The following is a 13,722-nucleotide window of genomic DNA, read 5'->3' as shown; positions in this document are numbered from 1 at the left end:
CGCGTACGCACGCGCGCACGCACACACACACACACACACACACACACACACACCCAACATGTCCCTACAGACACCTCAGAAAGAAGATAACACACATCACACACATAGATATTAGAAAGCTAGACACCGCATTGGGCTCCAGATCGTATGTAAATAGCGCCGCCATCTTGGTGGGGGCAACGATCACTGGAGGCCAATGGAGGAGCATGTGACTCTGACTGGAAATCAGGCAGGTGTCTCTGATTGCCGACAAGTGTTGCCCATAGACAGTAAGGTGTTTGCCCCCAGCCATATGGTGGCCTTGTTTACGTATGCCACCTAATAGAACTAGATGGACAATGCGGTATCTGGCTTTCTAATATCTATATCCCACACTACCAGATCAAAAGGCAAAACCAGAAGCACACTCACTGGAGATTATCACAGGCATTGTTGCCAGATTGGGCTGGTGCCCGCCCAATTGGGCTTCTTTTGACTTAGTCGGGCGGGGGAAAATAAGCTTTAGGCGGACAAATAACATTTGGAGTTGAATGGTTCTCCATGACAAAATCGTTGTTAGGGCGTTTTTTTGCTGAAGAGGGCGGGTTTTTGCACGTGATTGGGCGGAAATCACTCAACCCAATCTGGCAACACTGATCACAGGACCTGCTGAAGAAATACATCAGTATATTGTCTGGCAAACACACAAGACCATGGAGGTGCAGCACACCTGATCAGCACCTCCTGGCAGGTGAGCTCTTTGAACAGGTGAACGCGCCCAGCTGTCTGCAAAAGCCGCTCCGGCACAGAGAAGTAGTCCGGGAAGCGACTCTGAGCAATCTCCAGCAGCCTGCGTGAGGAGAGAGTGATTAAGATAGCCTAGGTCCACGCGAAAAAAGATCTAAGTCATATGCCTTTTCAAACGTTTTCTCTATCCCACGTTGGTAACTTAACTTCCGCATTTGCACTGCACATTAAAAACGTATTTTCTCCGCATTAACAAAATATTGAAGAGTGGAGAAAGAGAGGGTAAAACAGCGTTTCTCAAACTGTGGGTCGCGGAGACATGCCAGGTGGGGCGCGAACTGACGTGAAAAACAGGAGTTTTTTTATTTATTTTTTTTATCTGTAGCCTAGGCCCAGGTAGCACCCGATAAGCAATGGACGCACTGTGTTATTCATAGGGAAGCGCTCGTGTCAAGGCAGCTTAGTTAGTCCCGACCTGAATGAGATTTTGAACGAGGTTGTGAGAGTGGTGAATTTCATCAAGACCCGGCCCGCACTTTGAGAGGAGATGGGAGCTGACCAAAAGGCTGTACTGTTTTACAGCGAGGGCAAGGTGGCTTTCGAGGTAAAGTGCTGTCGGCGTGTTTGAGCTCAGTTAGCCTCTTCTTGGAGGAAGAGCGCATGTTTGAATCTGCAAGCACGTTCACTAATGAACATTTCTTCACGAAGCTGGCCTATCTTAGCGATATATTTGGAAAGCTCAATGAGTTAAATCTCCAGTTACAAGGCAAAGACAAGCACCTAGAAGATAAGATCACTGCATTCAACAAGACGATTTTGTGTGAGATTAGGTGCAGATCTATTTTTATCATTATATTCAGCACATTTGTAGGCCTATCATATGTTGACTATTGATGAGATTTGTATCATATGTTTATGATCCTATTCACTATTCTCGACAAAATTGATACAAATAAATATTAATAAAACAATTTTAAAAAAACTTGTTAACAATTGGTGGTGTTGGGGGTACTCCGGAAGATCATAATGTCTCAGGGGGTACATGCCTGTTAAAAGTTTGGTAACCACTGGCCTAGGTGAACCCAGACAAACCTGTTAGCAAATCTGAATTTGCTCTGCAGTGTGGTCAGGACAAGATCCGGTTGACATCCTTTATCGAATCATTAAAAATCCAGGAAAAAATCCAGACAGACCTGCGAAGCAAATTCAAATTTGCTAACAAGGTTCGCCTGGGTTCACCCAGGACTACGATAAAGAAAGGCAAGTCAGAAAGAGATCGAGAAGTTGGTACTGAATCAGAAAGATATTGAGAAGTTAGTACTGAATCAGAAAGAGAAGTTAGTACTGAATCAGAAAGAGATTGAGAAGTTAGTACTGAATCAGATTGAGAAGTTAGTACTGAATCAGAAAGAGATCGAGAAGTTAGTAGTGAATCAGAAAGAGAAGTTAGTAGTGAATCAGAAAGAGAAGTTCGTACTGAATCAGAAAGAGATCGAGACGTTAGTACTGAATCAGAAATGGATCGAGACGTTAGTACTGAATCAGAAAGGGATTGAGAAGTTAGTACTGAATCAGAAAGAGATCGGGAAGTTAGTACTGAATCAGAAAGGGATTGAGACGATAGTACTGAATCAGAAAGGGATTGAGAAGTTCGTACTGAATCTGAAAGGGATCAAGAAGTTCGTACTGAATCAGAAAGGGATCGAGACGTTAGTACTGAATCAGAAAGAGAAATTAGTACTGAATCAGAAAGAGAACGTGTTATTGTGACGTGTTATTTTTCATCCATCCATACCCCTCCTGCTTAACAGTACAGTATTCACTGATGCTTAGAGCTGATACAGAGGTGCACATTTTGACGTACCAGCCTATGGGAACAGGATCCTCACCTCTCAGCACTGAACGCAGACTCAGTATCGATGTAGATGACGCTGCTATCCAGGCCACCCATGCTGCGTGGCAGAGTGGCCAACACACTCAGCATCATACACAGCTGGCTCTTTCCACAGCCCGAGGGACCCGCCACCTAAAGTCAACACACACACACACAGAAAGATGGATAGATAGATAGAGATATGGAGACAGTTAGAGAGAGAGAGTATAAGTATAAGTATATATACTCTTTTGATCCTGTGAGGGAAATTTGGTCTCTGCATTTATTCCAATCCGTGAATTAGTGAAACACACTCAGCACACAGTGAACACACAGTGAGGTGAAGCACACACTAATCCCGGCGCAGTGAGCTGCCTGCTACATCGGCGGCGCTCGGGGAGCAGTGAGGGGTTAGGTGCCTTGCTCTCCGGTTACAAGTCCAGAGTGCTAACCAGTGGGCCACGGCTGCCCCGAAATGATGAGAGAGAGAGAGAGAGAGAGAGAGAACTCTTTTGAAAAGCTGCAGTACCAATGACATAGAAATTAGAAAATGTACAGTGTGGGTTAAGTAGCTAGAGTACCTCAGTGTGAGTTAAGTAGCTAGGGTATCTCAGTGATGGTTAAGTAGCTAGAGTACCTCAGTGTGGGTTAAGTAGCTACGGTACCTCAGTGATGGTTAAGTAGCTAGAGTATCTCAGTGTGGGTTAAGTAGCTAGAGTACCTCAGTGTGGGTTAAGTAGCTAGGGTATCTCAGTGATGGTTAAGTAGCTAGAGTACCTCAGTGTGGGTTAAGTAGCTACGGTACCTCAGTGATGGTTAAGTAGCTAGAGTACCTCAGTGTGGGTTAAGTAGCTAGAGTACCTCAATGTGGGTTAAAGGAGAATTCCGGTGTGATATTGGCCTAAAGTGTAAAAAATAATTCAGTGGAAATGCATGGATTCCAGTTGCTGCTACTGGAAGAAACTGGAATCCATGCATTTCCACTGAATTATTTTTGGAATCTGATCCCTTATCATACCTGTTCATTCTTACTGCTGTTCTTTCGATTTATCGTGACTAAATTCAAGATGGCTGCAAACGCTAAACTTCGCGAAGATACTGTCTGTATAAATCGCCTTGTAAGTAAACTACCAGTGCTTTTTCAAAGTTCTTAATGTCTCGCTTTTAAATGTCAGGGCCCTCGAAGTCTACCAATGAAGTGTGGAGATACATTGAGCCTCGTAAATGGGTGTAAAACAGTGATTTATTTGCATGGCTAGCCCGATGCCGGCACCACTATTGAAAAAGCTGTTGGTAGCATCGGCTAACTAGCCAGATTTTGGAGTGCAGGGGACAAGCAGAGATGGGCTATGAGACATACGTTCACACTTTGTATCATGTTTCAATACACTTTTTAGGTCAATATCACACCGAATTCTCCTTTAAGTAGCTAGAGTACTTCAGTGATGGTTAAGTAGCTAGGGTATCTCAGTGATGGTTACTCAATGTGGGTTAAGTAGGGTATCTCAGTGATGGTTAAGTAGCTAGAATTATCTCAGTGATGGTTAAGTAGCTAGGGTATCTCAGTGATGGTTAAGTAGCTAGGGTATCTCAGTGATGGTTAAGTAGCTAGAGTACCTCAGTGATGGTTAAGTAGCTAGGTACCTCAGTGTGGGTTAAGTAGCTAGAGTACCTCAATGTGGGTTAAGTAGGGTATCTCAGTGTGGGTTAAGTAGCTAGGGTATCTCAGTGATGGTTAAGTAGCTAGAATTATCTCAGTGATGGTTAAGTAGCTAGAAGTACCTCAGTGTGGGTTAAGTAGCTAGAATTACCTCAGTGTGGGTTAAGTAGCTAGAGTACCTCAGTGATGGTTAAGTAGCTAGGTACCTCAGTGTGGGTTAAGTAGCTAGGGTATCTCAGTGATGGTTAAGTAGCTAGAGTACCTCAATGTGGGTTAAGTAGGGTATCTCAGTGATGGTTAAGTAGCTAGAATTACCTCAGTGTGGGTTAAGTAGCTAGAGTACCTCAGTGATGGTTAAGTAGCTAGAGTACCTCAGTGATGGTTAAGTAGCTAGGGTATCTCAGTGTGGGTTAAGTAGCTAGAAGTACCTCAGTGATGGTTAAGTAGCTAGGTACCTCAGTGTGGGTTAAGTAGCTAGGGTATCTCAGTGATGGTTAAGTAGCTAGAATTACCTCAGTGTGGGTTAAGTAGCTAGAGTACCTCAGTGATGGTTAAGTAGCTAGAGAGTACCTCAGTGTGGGTTAAGTAGCTAGAGTACCTCAGTGATGGTTAAGTAGCTAGGGTATCTCAGTGATGGTTAAGTAGCTAGAGTACCTCAGTGATGGTTAAGTAGCTAGAGTACCTCAATGTGGGTTAAGTAGGGTATCTCAGTGTGGGTTAAGTAGCTAGAATTATCTCAGTGATGGTTAAGTAGCTAGAGTACCTCAATGTGGGTTAAGTAGGGTATCTCAGTGTGGGTTAAGTAGCTAGGGTATCTCAGTGATGGTTAAGTAGCTAGAGTACCTCAGTGATGGTTAAGTAGCTAGAGTACCTCAGTGATGGTTAAGTAGCTAGAGTACCTCAGTGATGGTTAAGTAGCTAGAGTACCTCAGTGATGGTTAAGTAGCTAGAATTACCTCAGTGTGGGTTAAGTAGCTAGGGTATCTCAGTGTGGGTTAAGTAGCTAGGTACCTCAGTGTGGGTTAAGTAGCTAGGTACCTCAGTGTGGGTTAAGTAGCTAGAGAGTACCTCAGTGTGGGTTAAGTAGCTAGGGTATCTCAGTGATGGTTAAGTAGCTAGGTACCTCAGTGTGGGTTAAGTAGCTAGAATTACCTCAGTGTGGGTTAAGTAGCTAGAATTATCTCAGTGATGGTTAAGTAGCTAGAGTACCTCAATGTGGGTTAAGTAGGGTATCTCAGTGTGGAGTTAAGTAGCTAGGGTATCTCAGTGTGGAGTTAAGTAGCTAGGTACCTCAGTGTGGGTTAAGTAGCTAGAATTACCTCAGTGTGGGTTAAGTAGCTAGAGAGTACCTCAGTGTGGGTTAAGTAGCTAGAGTACCTCAGTGATGGTTAAGTAGCTAGAATTATCTCAGTGATGGTTAAGTAGCTAGAATTATCTCAGTGATGGTTAAGTAGCTAGAATTACCTCAGTGTGGGTTAAGTAGCTAGAGTACCTCAGTGATGGTTAAGTAGCTAGAATTACCTCAGTGTGGGTTAAGTAGCTAGAGTACCTCAGTGTGGGTTAAGTAGCTAGAGTACCTCAGTGTGGGTTAAGTAGGGTATCTCAATGATGGTTAAGTAGCTAGAGTACCTCAGTGATGGTTAAGTAGCTAGAGTACCTCAGTGATGGTTAAGTAGCTAGAATTACCTCAGTGTGGGTTAAGTAGCTAGAGTACCTCAGTGATGGTTAAGTAGCTAGAGTACCTCAGTGATGGTTAAGTAGCTAGAATTATCTCAGTGATGGTTAAGTAGCTAGGGTATCTCAGTGATGGTTAAGTAGCCAGAGCTAGGCCCCAGCGGGGTTAAGCAGCCAGGGTATCCTTGCGGGATGATAAGTAGCTAGAGTACCTCAATGTGGGTTAAGTAGGGTACCTCAATGATGGTTAAGTAGCTAGGGTATCTCAGTGTGGGTTAAGTAGCTAGAGTACCTCAGTGTGGGTTAAGTAGCTAGAGTACCTCAGTGGGGTAGCAGGTATCTCAGTGATGGTTAAGTAGCTAGGGTATCTCAGTGTGGGTTAAGTAGCTAGAGTACCTCAGTGATGGTTAAGTAGCTAGGGTATCTCAGTGTGGGTTAAGTAGCTAGAGTACCTCAGTGTGGGTTAAGTAGCTAGAGTACCTCAGTGTGGGTTAAGTAGCTAGAGTACCTCAGTGATGGTTGCTCGGGGGAGGCCGCCATGGAGCAGCCTGTCCAGTTCCTGAAGTGATGTAGAGAAACACAGGTCCTCCCTTTGGAGCCACAACTGTTGGGCCTTGGGACCAATAGACACCATCAGATACTGTAAGGCTCTTCCTGCACACTCCCAGAGCAAGACTTCTTTTGATGTGCAGTTAGGAACAAAATCATTCATACCTAATGAATCATTTGGACATGCTATTTTTCATAAAAATGTAAAAAAAAAAAAACAAAAAACAACAAACAAACCTATTGGTCAAAAGAAAATCAACATTAACTCAATATTTGCCAGGGGTATTGTATTCGTAACTGTATATACAGCGTGTACGTTTTCTAGACAACTGAGGTTGTCTGACCAAGTCCACTGACCTTATCTATTGGGTTATTTTCTCTAGCTCCATGGATATGACTATTTCATAATTTGAACAAATAGTCAGGGGGCCTATATGGTTTCTGTGGGTTTGAAATGTTAATTTTTGGAGAGTGGTTGGACTGTCTTTAGTCATTGAACATGGAGAAAAATTATGTCTCCATTTTTTTTTACCTGTTTCAACCCTATTTTTTTGAAACTGTATATTTCACTGTAATGAACACCATAAATTTCGCCTAAATCACTGGCTATGTTGAATAAAGTTCACAAAAACAGTTTTCAACAGTATGATTGTATGTCAGTATTATGATTGTATGTCAAACAATGAGAGATAAGATCAATAACCAATCAGTTTCACCAAATACACATTCCATTGCTGAAAGATAGCAAAAACATAACAGAATCACAAATGAGACCTCAAACAACATTTAATTCATTTACATATACACAACATATTAGATCTCACCTCCACAATTTCCTCATCAAAATCTACAACTAGTCTACCTTCTTAAGACTGCTCTCCCCTTCCTGGATAATGTTTTGCTCTTGATTATAAATAATTCAATGCTATCAGGGCATGTACCGCAGTCGTTTAAGACATCTGTTATTAAGCCCTCCCTCAAAAAACCTAGCCTTGTATCAATACTGGTCCTTCTGGACATCAGCACTGCCTTTGACACCATAGACCATGACATACTACTTAGGCTTGAAAATTTGATAGGCATCAGACTCAGCACTCGCTTGGTTTAGATCATACCTTCCTAACCGTCAACAATTTGTACAGGTCCATAATAAACCATCTACCCAGATTATGGTAAAATATGGAGTGCTTTATGGCTCAGTACTGGGGCCCCTGTTGTTTAGCAGATGATACACAACTATACCTCTCCATAAAACCTGATGAATTAACCTGTTGTAAAATAACTGCACTGTAACATTATAATCGTTGGCTGATCTGTGATCTCCATACTCTCTCATGGACAAAAACAAGAAATTTGGCATATGTCTCTAGTGATGGGTCATTCACCAGTCCACATATATCTGCCACTTGATACGTAGCCCAAAATCTGTTTCTTTTAGAATATGTGTGCCATCACCTGACTAACAGAAAGACACACCTCAGAATATAACCTAACTAGACTGTGCCACCATGAACTATGAAAATGTGCTTGCTCAAATGTAGAAGGCTAGAAGGTCACTAATATCACCAACCATGAAGAACAGAGCACTATGTGCTTCAGGTTATTTGATATTCTAAATTCTATAACTGCCAGCTAAACAGCCAACTGTCACTGCTAGTGTCTCTCTTTCTCTCTCTTACACACACACACATACACCTGTCTGTTTGTCTATCTGATCCTTTTACCCTTTCTTTTCTTCACACTTACATAGGCTACTGAAGGCCTTACAGACTTTAGCTGATACTAGCTATGTAGAAGTCTATTAAAATTGATTTAACAGAGATCTCTCCACTTTGTGCTCTGAATTAACCTGACTCTCGCCAGATGAATTTCGTTCCGCTTAGCTCCGCCTAGCTTCACTCACATCCATTTGGGACCTCTTCCGTTGAGAGTGATTTCTGCACCAGATTTTATGGTAGAGCCAATCAGGACGCAGGGCGGGAGTTTCATAGATGTGACATAGCGTAGAAGCAACTGTGAGACTGTTATCAGCATCACGGGTTGGCTTCGATGTGAGTGGCTTATCCAATCATATGCAAGCATTAGGCCCAGCCTTCTGAAGCAACACTTCAATGGATTGATCCCAGATGGATGAGTGGAGCTAGGTGGAACGAGAGTCAGGTTAGCTCTGAATGGGTGTAGAGAAGAACTGGCAGAGCAGGCTAGGCCTACACTCAAGCACACTTATAGGCATGAATTGATATTGAAGTATTATTTTTTTAAGCGGACAATTTCGAGAATTTCTTGTTAAAGAGATCAATTATCAGCCTAAAAATGTTTTATAATGTTGTATTGTTTATGTGGTCCAATTTGGCACACTACCTTGTAGAATATCTTTGCTTTTTGGCACCAAACCCTATGTTATAATACCAGCAATGTGAGGTTTATGGACAAAACACCAAATTTGACCTTTTCTGAATTTGACCTTTGATTTGGGTCCTTCAAAACCTTCAAAAAAATACATGTTTTTTTCTACTCTTAAGAACCCCTAGAACAAATATATAATACTCTCCAAAAATTAACATGCGAATCCCACAAGCCCCCAAATTAGACACATAGGCCCCCCTACTAAAATAAAAGAACAATCAATTGTTTACAGGAAAACGCTTCGCTATAACTAACGTATGAGGTGTAAAGAGAAACAATAATGCACACTTCAATATCCGACATTTGCAATTTGGTGTGCAAAAAACAGCACTGCTCATCATAAATAGTACTTATTTTTTAGCACTGTATCAGCGTTACTCCACATCAAATATGGATGGAAGCCATGCTTCACACATCTTCATTCACTCACCGTAATAATCTTCGGGGCGCAGGCCACGCTGACAGTTTTCAACAGTTGCAATGAATGACAATGGCTTTGCCCCGCCAAGCGCATGACCTCCAGGGGGGTGAGAGATAGCAAGTCCTGAATGAAATATATCATGTACAATATTATGTACTCTGTACATGTATGCAGTGCAGTAGGAAACACACAAAGTTGTCATCAAAGATACTACTGAAAGGCCGCAGGATTTACAAGATAATACGTATTAACTTTGTCTGTACCTATTTTATACAGTCTATGGTTTGTACCCACGTAATAGTTAGCTCGTTAGCATGCCTTCGACCTTAACCTACCTCGCATGTTTCGACGTGATGGTGCTTCAGTCTTTCACACATTTGTGAGTCTACTCCAGCCCTGGTTAGTTTTTTATTATGCATTCTGAAATGTGTGTCGTTTCGTGATTCAGACGACCACCAGATGAATTCAACGACTTCTCAATGGACAAAAATAAGCCAAAAGAAACAAAACTATATTGCTAGGTAGCTGATTAACTTACCTGAATAATGTAGCTAATAAGTAGGCGACGAATTAGGAAGATGATTAGATTAATAGTCTAGGTCTAGGACATATTCCTGATAATTTTCTTTAATAAATTAGTTACATTTAAAGTTCTCAAATAGAGAATTGTTTGAAGTTTACACTCAAACAAACTAGCCTACACTGCCCAACCGTGTCCAACAGATGCGTCAACTGAGGCATTATGGGGAATGTGTGGTGCCACTGGCCCCCGTTTCCTAAGCAGAGCATGAATTCTCTGGTCTAATTATGTGCTTTGGTACAATAAACACTTAAGCAACATCAAGAGTCACAATTTATGTGACAAAATAAATCATTTTTTTTTTCGTTCAGTCAGTTGTATCAGTTGCATTTACATACAAATCAAACATGTGTATTGATGTGCCTTTATTAAAGATTACTCCACAATACAATTCTGTAATAGTCATCATATTTCCAGCATACTGACAGGTGTCGAGCAATAAAAGATCTAGCCTCACCACCGGTTGCACATTCAAAATCTCCCTTTTACCAGGCACAGCATAGACTAGAGTCTGTTACTCTAGTCCTCTGATTTCTGTCTTTCCAACTTTCTTTCTCTCTCTCTTAAGTGAAACCATTATAGTTTGTTAATTTACTTCCTCAAAGTACTTCCATAAACAATGACTTCCTTTCTCTCTCTCTCTCTGACTATGTAGCTGTTTTTGCTAAGTCAGGACATATTACATGGCATAACTGGCAAAACTTGACATCATCACTAACATGAATGGAAGACATTGATATATAAACAACTTTTGCTTTTGATCAATGATTGAACATATGATTTATGTTCGTTCTTCCTCCTCTAATCTATCCCACAATCACAATCTCTACTTAGCATACACATTCCATACAAAATACAAATGTCTTCTGCTGTAATCAGTGTCTTGCTCAAGACATATATCAGTGAATAGTTACATATTAGTAGTGAGTGACTTTATAATTACAAGTTGCAGCTCAATATGAGTTGTGCCCTCTGACAGGGGTGACAAGCGTGACAGTATGAAAAATGTGCTCTTTTGACAAACCAGACACTAATCACCTTGCTTCTCTGGTTTTGGCAGGCTTGTGTCCAGGACAGAAATATTTAAAAACTGTTGTGGTAAACTGTGTGATAAAAAATAAAAAAAAAGTTTTTATTTTTTTATTTTTTTTTGGTCCATTACAAGAAATTCATGAGTCAGTCCTTTATGGAATATTCTTTCTTTTAACGTCCCAGATTTTATTTTCTTGTCCTGGCCTAGTGGAACTCTGGGACGACGTGAACAGCTGCCGAGACAGGGGTGGAGAGTCCAACAGAAAAGTTTTGAAGGCTGAACAGCAGGCATTTCCAGGAGTAGCTCAAGGCCTTTCTGACATTCTGGAATACAAGTGCATTGACTCCAGTGAATACAATCAAACAATCACTCAATTCTTTTAACATTGTATAAATTACAATAAATCTGCTTAAGTATTGCAGGTTGTCATAGTCCACATGCTCTAAAAATAGTAGATACATTTCATTTGAGCTCAGTTCAAATTAACTTTCAGAAAATATCCTGCCTCGACAATGGTCCATAACTTGACCACTGGCCAGGTTCTTTCCTGCTTCATACAAAAATAAACAGCCTAATTTTTGGCTATTGTACATGGCTTTCCTTGGGGAGGAAATAGGTGTAACCTGTAGTGAGATGGAATTGTTTACTGTCATCAGTAGCACTACACACACACACACACACAGATTTCATACACATGAACACGCACACAACACACACGCACACTCTGACACCCAATGGCCTATTTTATGTCCCATGTTATCTCCAAACGTGACTGTGCACTCTGAAGAGACCGCAGGCTATTAAGACAAGAGGTTACTGAAGATAAAAAGGGAAAACAATACAAAGTCTTCAAAGTCTCAGTGTGGTCCAAAAATAGAATATTAGAAATTAAACATTTATTCATTTATATGAATATTAATCAGGGTTTCATCACTACTTTACAACTCAAAAAATGGCCATGCACACCTCCATGTTCAGACCACATACTGTACCTGTGGCTGTATTTTGGACCAAACATAATTGTGTTAATGTTCTTCACTCATTTAAGTTGTATTGCACAATGTGCAATAAAACATTTTTATATGCAAAAGTGCAGCCTTTTTCCCCCTTTCTGATCAGTTATAAGTTTGGCCCAGAACGTTTAAATACAAAAGTGACTGAGTGAAGCCTGCTCCTACCATACAATTCTCTTCACTCATTAATTCATCTATTAGTCACTAGAAAACAAACAAGAAACTGACCACAATAAACTTATCTGTATCGTCTATTGCTCAAATTAGATTAATCCTGCTCTCTTGCTATGATAAGCCAAATAGGCCTATCGTGCTCTGCTTCAAAGTAGAGATCACTTTCTTTAAAATGAATGACTTCTTTTAATGCAAAATCCAAGAATCATGCATGTGACATCCCACTCAAGTGTGTGTGGATTTGTTGTTTTTAATATTTAGTCTTTCATATAGAGTCCCTTCAAATCCTTATGGAAGGGCCTTCTTAACCAATGGTATCACTTTATGTGGGGAATGTGTTCTTTGTAGTTCAGAATTTGTCCTTGCAGCAAAAGGCATCCTTGCACTGCACGTGTCTGCTAACAGCTATCAACAAACACACAATTTTAATTTTTCCATTTGTAATCACCAAATTTCCAGGCATCACTTTGGCAGGAAAATGTGGGTTTAAGGGTCGAATCCAGGGGTATGCAACCTGAGGCCGAGGGCCACATGCGGCCCTTTAGTTCCTCTCTAGTGGCTCCCTGGCTTCCTCTAAAAATGGAAGTTATAAAATATTTCTAGCAATTTCATATAGTTGTTAAACTTCAAGCTGTCCCAACACATTAACAGTTAGTGAAAGTATTATACTGTACAATACAGCACATATGCAGAGTATGGGGATTATGCCGCCTGAGGCTAATAAAGATGGAGGTGTCTAAACTGATTTCTTTTAAATGGTTCCCTCACCTTTGCGGCCCCAGACATTTTTATTTTTGTCAAAGAAATAGCTCTTTTAAGAGAAAAGGTTGCCAATCCCTGATCTAATCCAAGCACAGATCATGATTAATGGCATGCAAAAACTGTTTCAGATTCCGCTGATTTTAAATATGTGGATACAATGCCTTAATCTGAAATATTAGATAGATACTTTATTATTAATTTCCATTGGACCGTAATATTCACACTCCTTTTGTCATTGATTAAGCTAAATAGGCTAGACGTATACTCACCCTTACCCATTTGACGTCATGGCTTGCGGATATTTTGCATTATTCTGAAAATAAACATTGCAATAGCTGCAGTACATTTGAACATAACATTGTTCAACATGATTTTACAGTTTAGTTTTTGAATGCAAAGCCATACCTTTCTGTACTTCTTGATTTTCTGTTTCTTTTTTATCTTCCTCTCCTCTTTTCTCCGCTGACTGATCTCGTCGTCTTCGCTCAGAGGCTGGTATTTCTCAGCCAAAATAGCGAAGTGAACTTCACGAGAACACTTCTCCGCTTTGCCCCGTCTCTCGCTCTCGTGACGCTCCTCCAAGTCGGGGTTTTCATCAACCTGCCGGCAGTACGACGGCCCTTGGCTCTCCCGAAATGTTGACGATGCTTCTCCATTTCCAAACAATCTTGGTATATCTATGTAAAGGGATTTTGGTTTCATGGCCTTGATCCGAGAAGAGTTGCTGTCGCCCCTGCCCCATCCAGTTTCTGTTCACTGCCGAGGATTTCGCTTGGGGTCATAATCCTACTGTTAGTTGATTGGACCGGACAACACAGAGGTGTAACCAGTGAGTGAACGCATGGCTGTGT

The 13,722-nt window shown here is 41.1% G+C and overlaps 2 protein-coding genes across 6 annotated transcripts in view; both read right to left on the bottom strand.

Annotated features, from left to right (window-relative positions):
• Positions 1-10,036, bottom strand: part of rad51b (RAD51 paralog B) — a 44,472-nt gene extending 34,436 nt beyond the window's left edge. Inside the window, exons 1-6 of one of the 4 annotated variants that reach the window (XM_048250660.1) lie at positions 9,848-10,036; positions 9,645-9,729; positions 9,319-9,432; positions 6,442-6,546; positions 2,616-2,752; positions 710-829 (exon numbers count right to left, since the gene is read on the bottom strand). In XM_048250660.1, the coding sequence (XP_048106617.1) occupies positions 710-829; positions 2,616-2,752; positions 6,442-6,546; positions 9,319-9,432; positions 9,645-9,728 (560 nt within the window). In that variant the 5' untranslated portion in view covers position 9,729; positions 9,848-10,036. Of the gene's footprint in view, positions 1-709; positions 830-2,615; positions 2,753-6,441; positions 6,612-9,318; positions 9,433-9,644 lie in introns of all 4 variants that reach the window. The other 3 variants (XM_048250662.1, XM_048250661.1, XM_048250663.1) reach the window with 3 other exon arrangements.
• Positions 10,037-10,239: 203 nt separating this feature from the next.
• Positions 10,240-13,646, bottom strand: si:dkey-126g1.9 (uncharacterized protein C1orf115). Of its 2 annotated transcripts, XM_048250705.1 has the most exons (3): positions 13,277-13,646; positions 13,147-13,184; positions 11,099-11,245 (listed from the first exon to the last, which is right to left on the bottom strand). In XM_048250705.1, the coding sequence occupies exons 1-3, from the start codon at positions 13,571-13,573 to the stop codon at positions 11,227-11,229; spliced, it is 354 nt and encodes a 117-aa protein (XP_048106662.1). In that variant the 5' UTR covers positions 13,574-13,646; the 3' UTR covers positions 11,099-11,226. The 2 variants fall into 2 exon arrangements, with proteins under 2 accessions (XP_048106661.1, XP_048106662.1); XM_048250704.1 differs by lacking the exon at positions 13,147-13,184 and having other exon boundaries at positions 10,240-11,245; positions 13,277-13,640.
• Between the last annotated feature and the right edge of the window lie 76 nt (positions 13,647-13,722).

Source organism: Alosa alosa, chromosome 8, assembly GCF_017589495.1.
Source record: "Alosa alosa isolate M-15738 ecotype Scorff River chromosome 8, AALO_Geno_1.1, whole genome shotgun sequence".
NCBI classification, from domain to species: domain Eukaryota; kingdom Metazoa; phylum Chordata; class Actinopteri; order Clupeiformes; family Clupeidae; genus Alosa; species Alosa alosa.
Note: the sequence above shows the minus strand (reverse complement) of the source record. Positions and strands in the feature narration are given on the sequence as shown.

Bases quoted from the DNA above. Each gene is read 5' to 3' on its own strand.
- si:dkey-126g1.9 (XM_048250704.1), bottom strand. From the start codon at position 13,573: ATGAAACCAAAATCCCTTTACATAGATATACCAAGATTGTTTGGAAAT. The intron at 11,246-13,276 runs GTATGGCTTTGC...CTTGTATTCCAG, and splicing joins AAATCAAGAAGTACAGAAAG to AATGTCAGAAAGGCCTTGAG.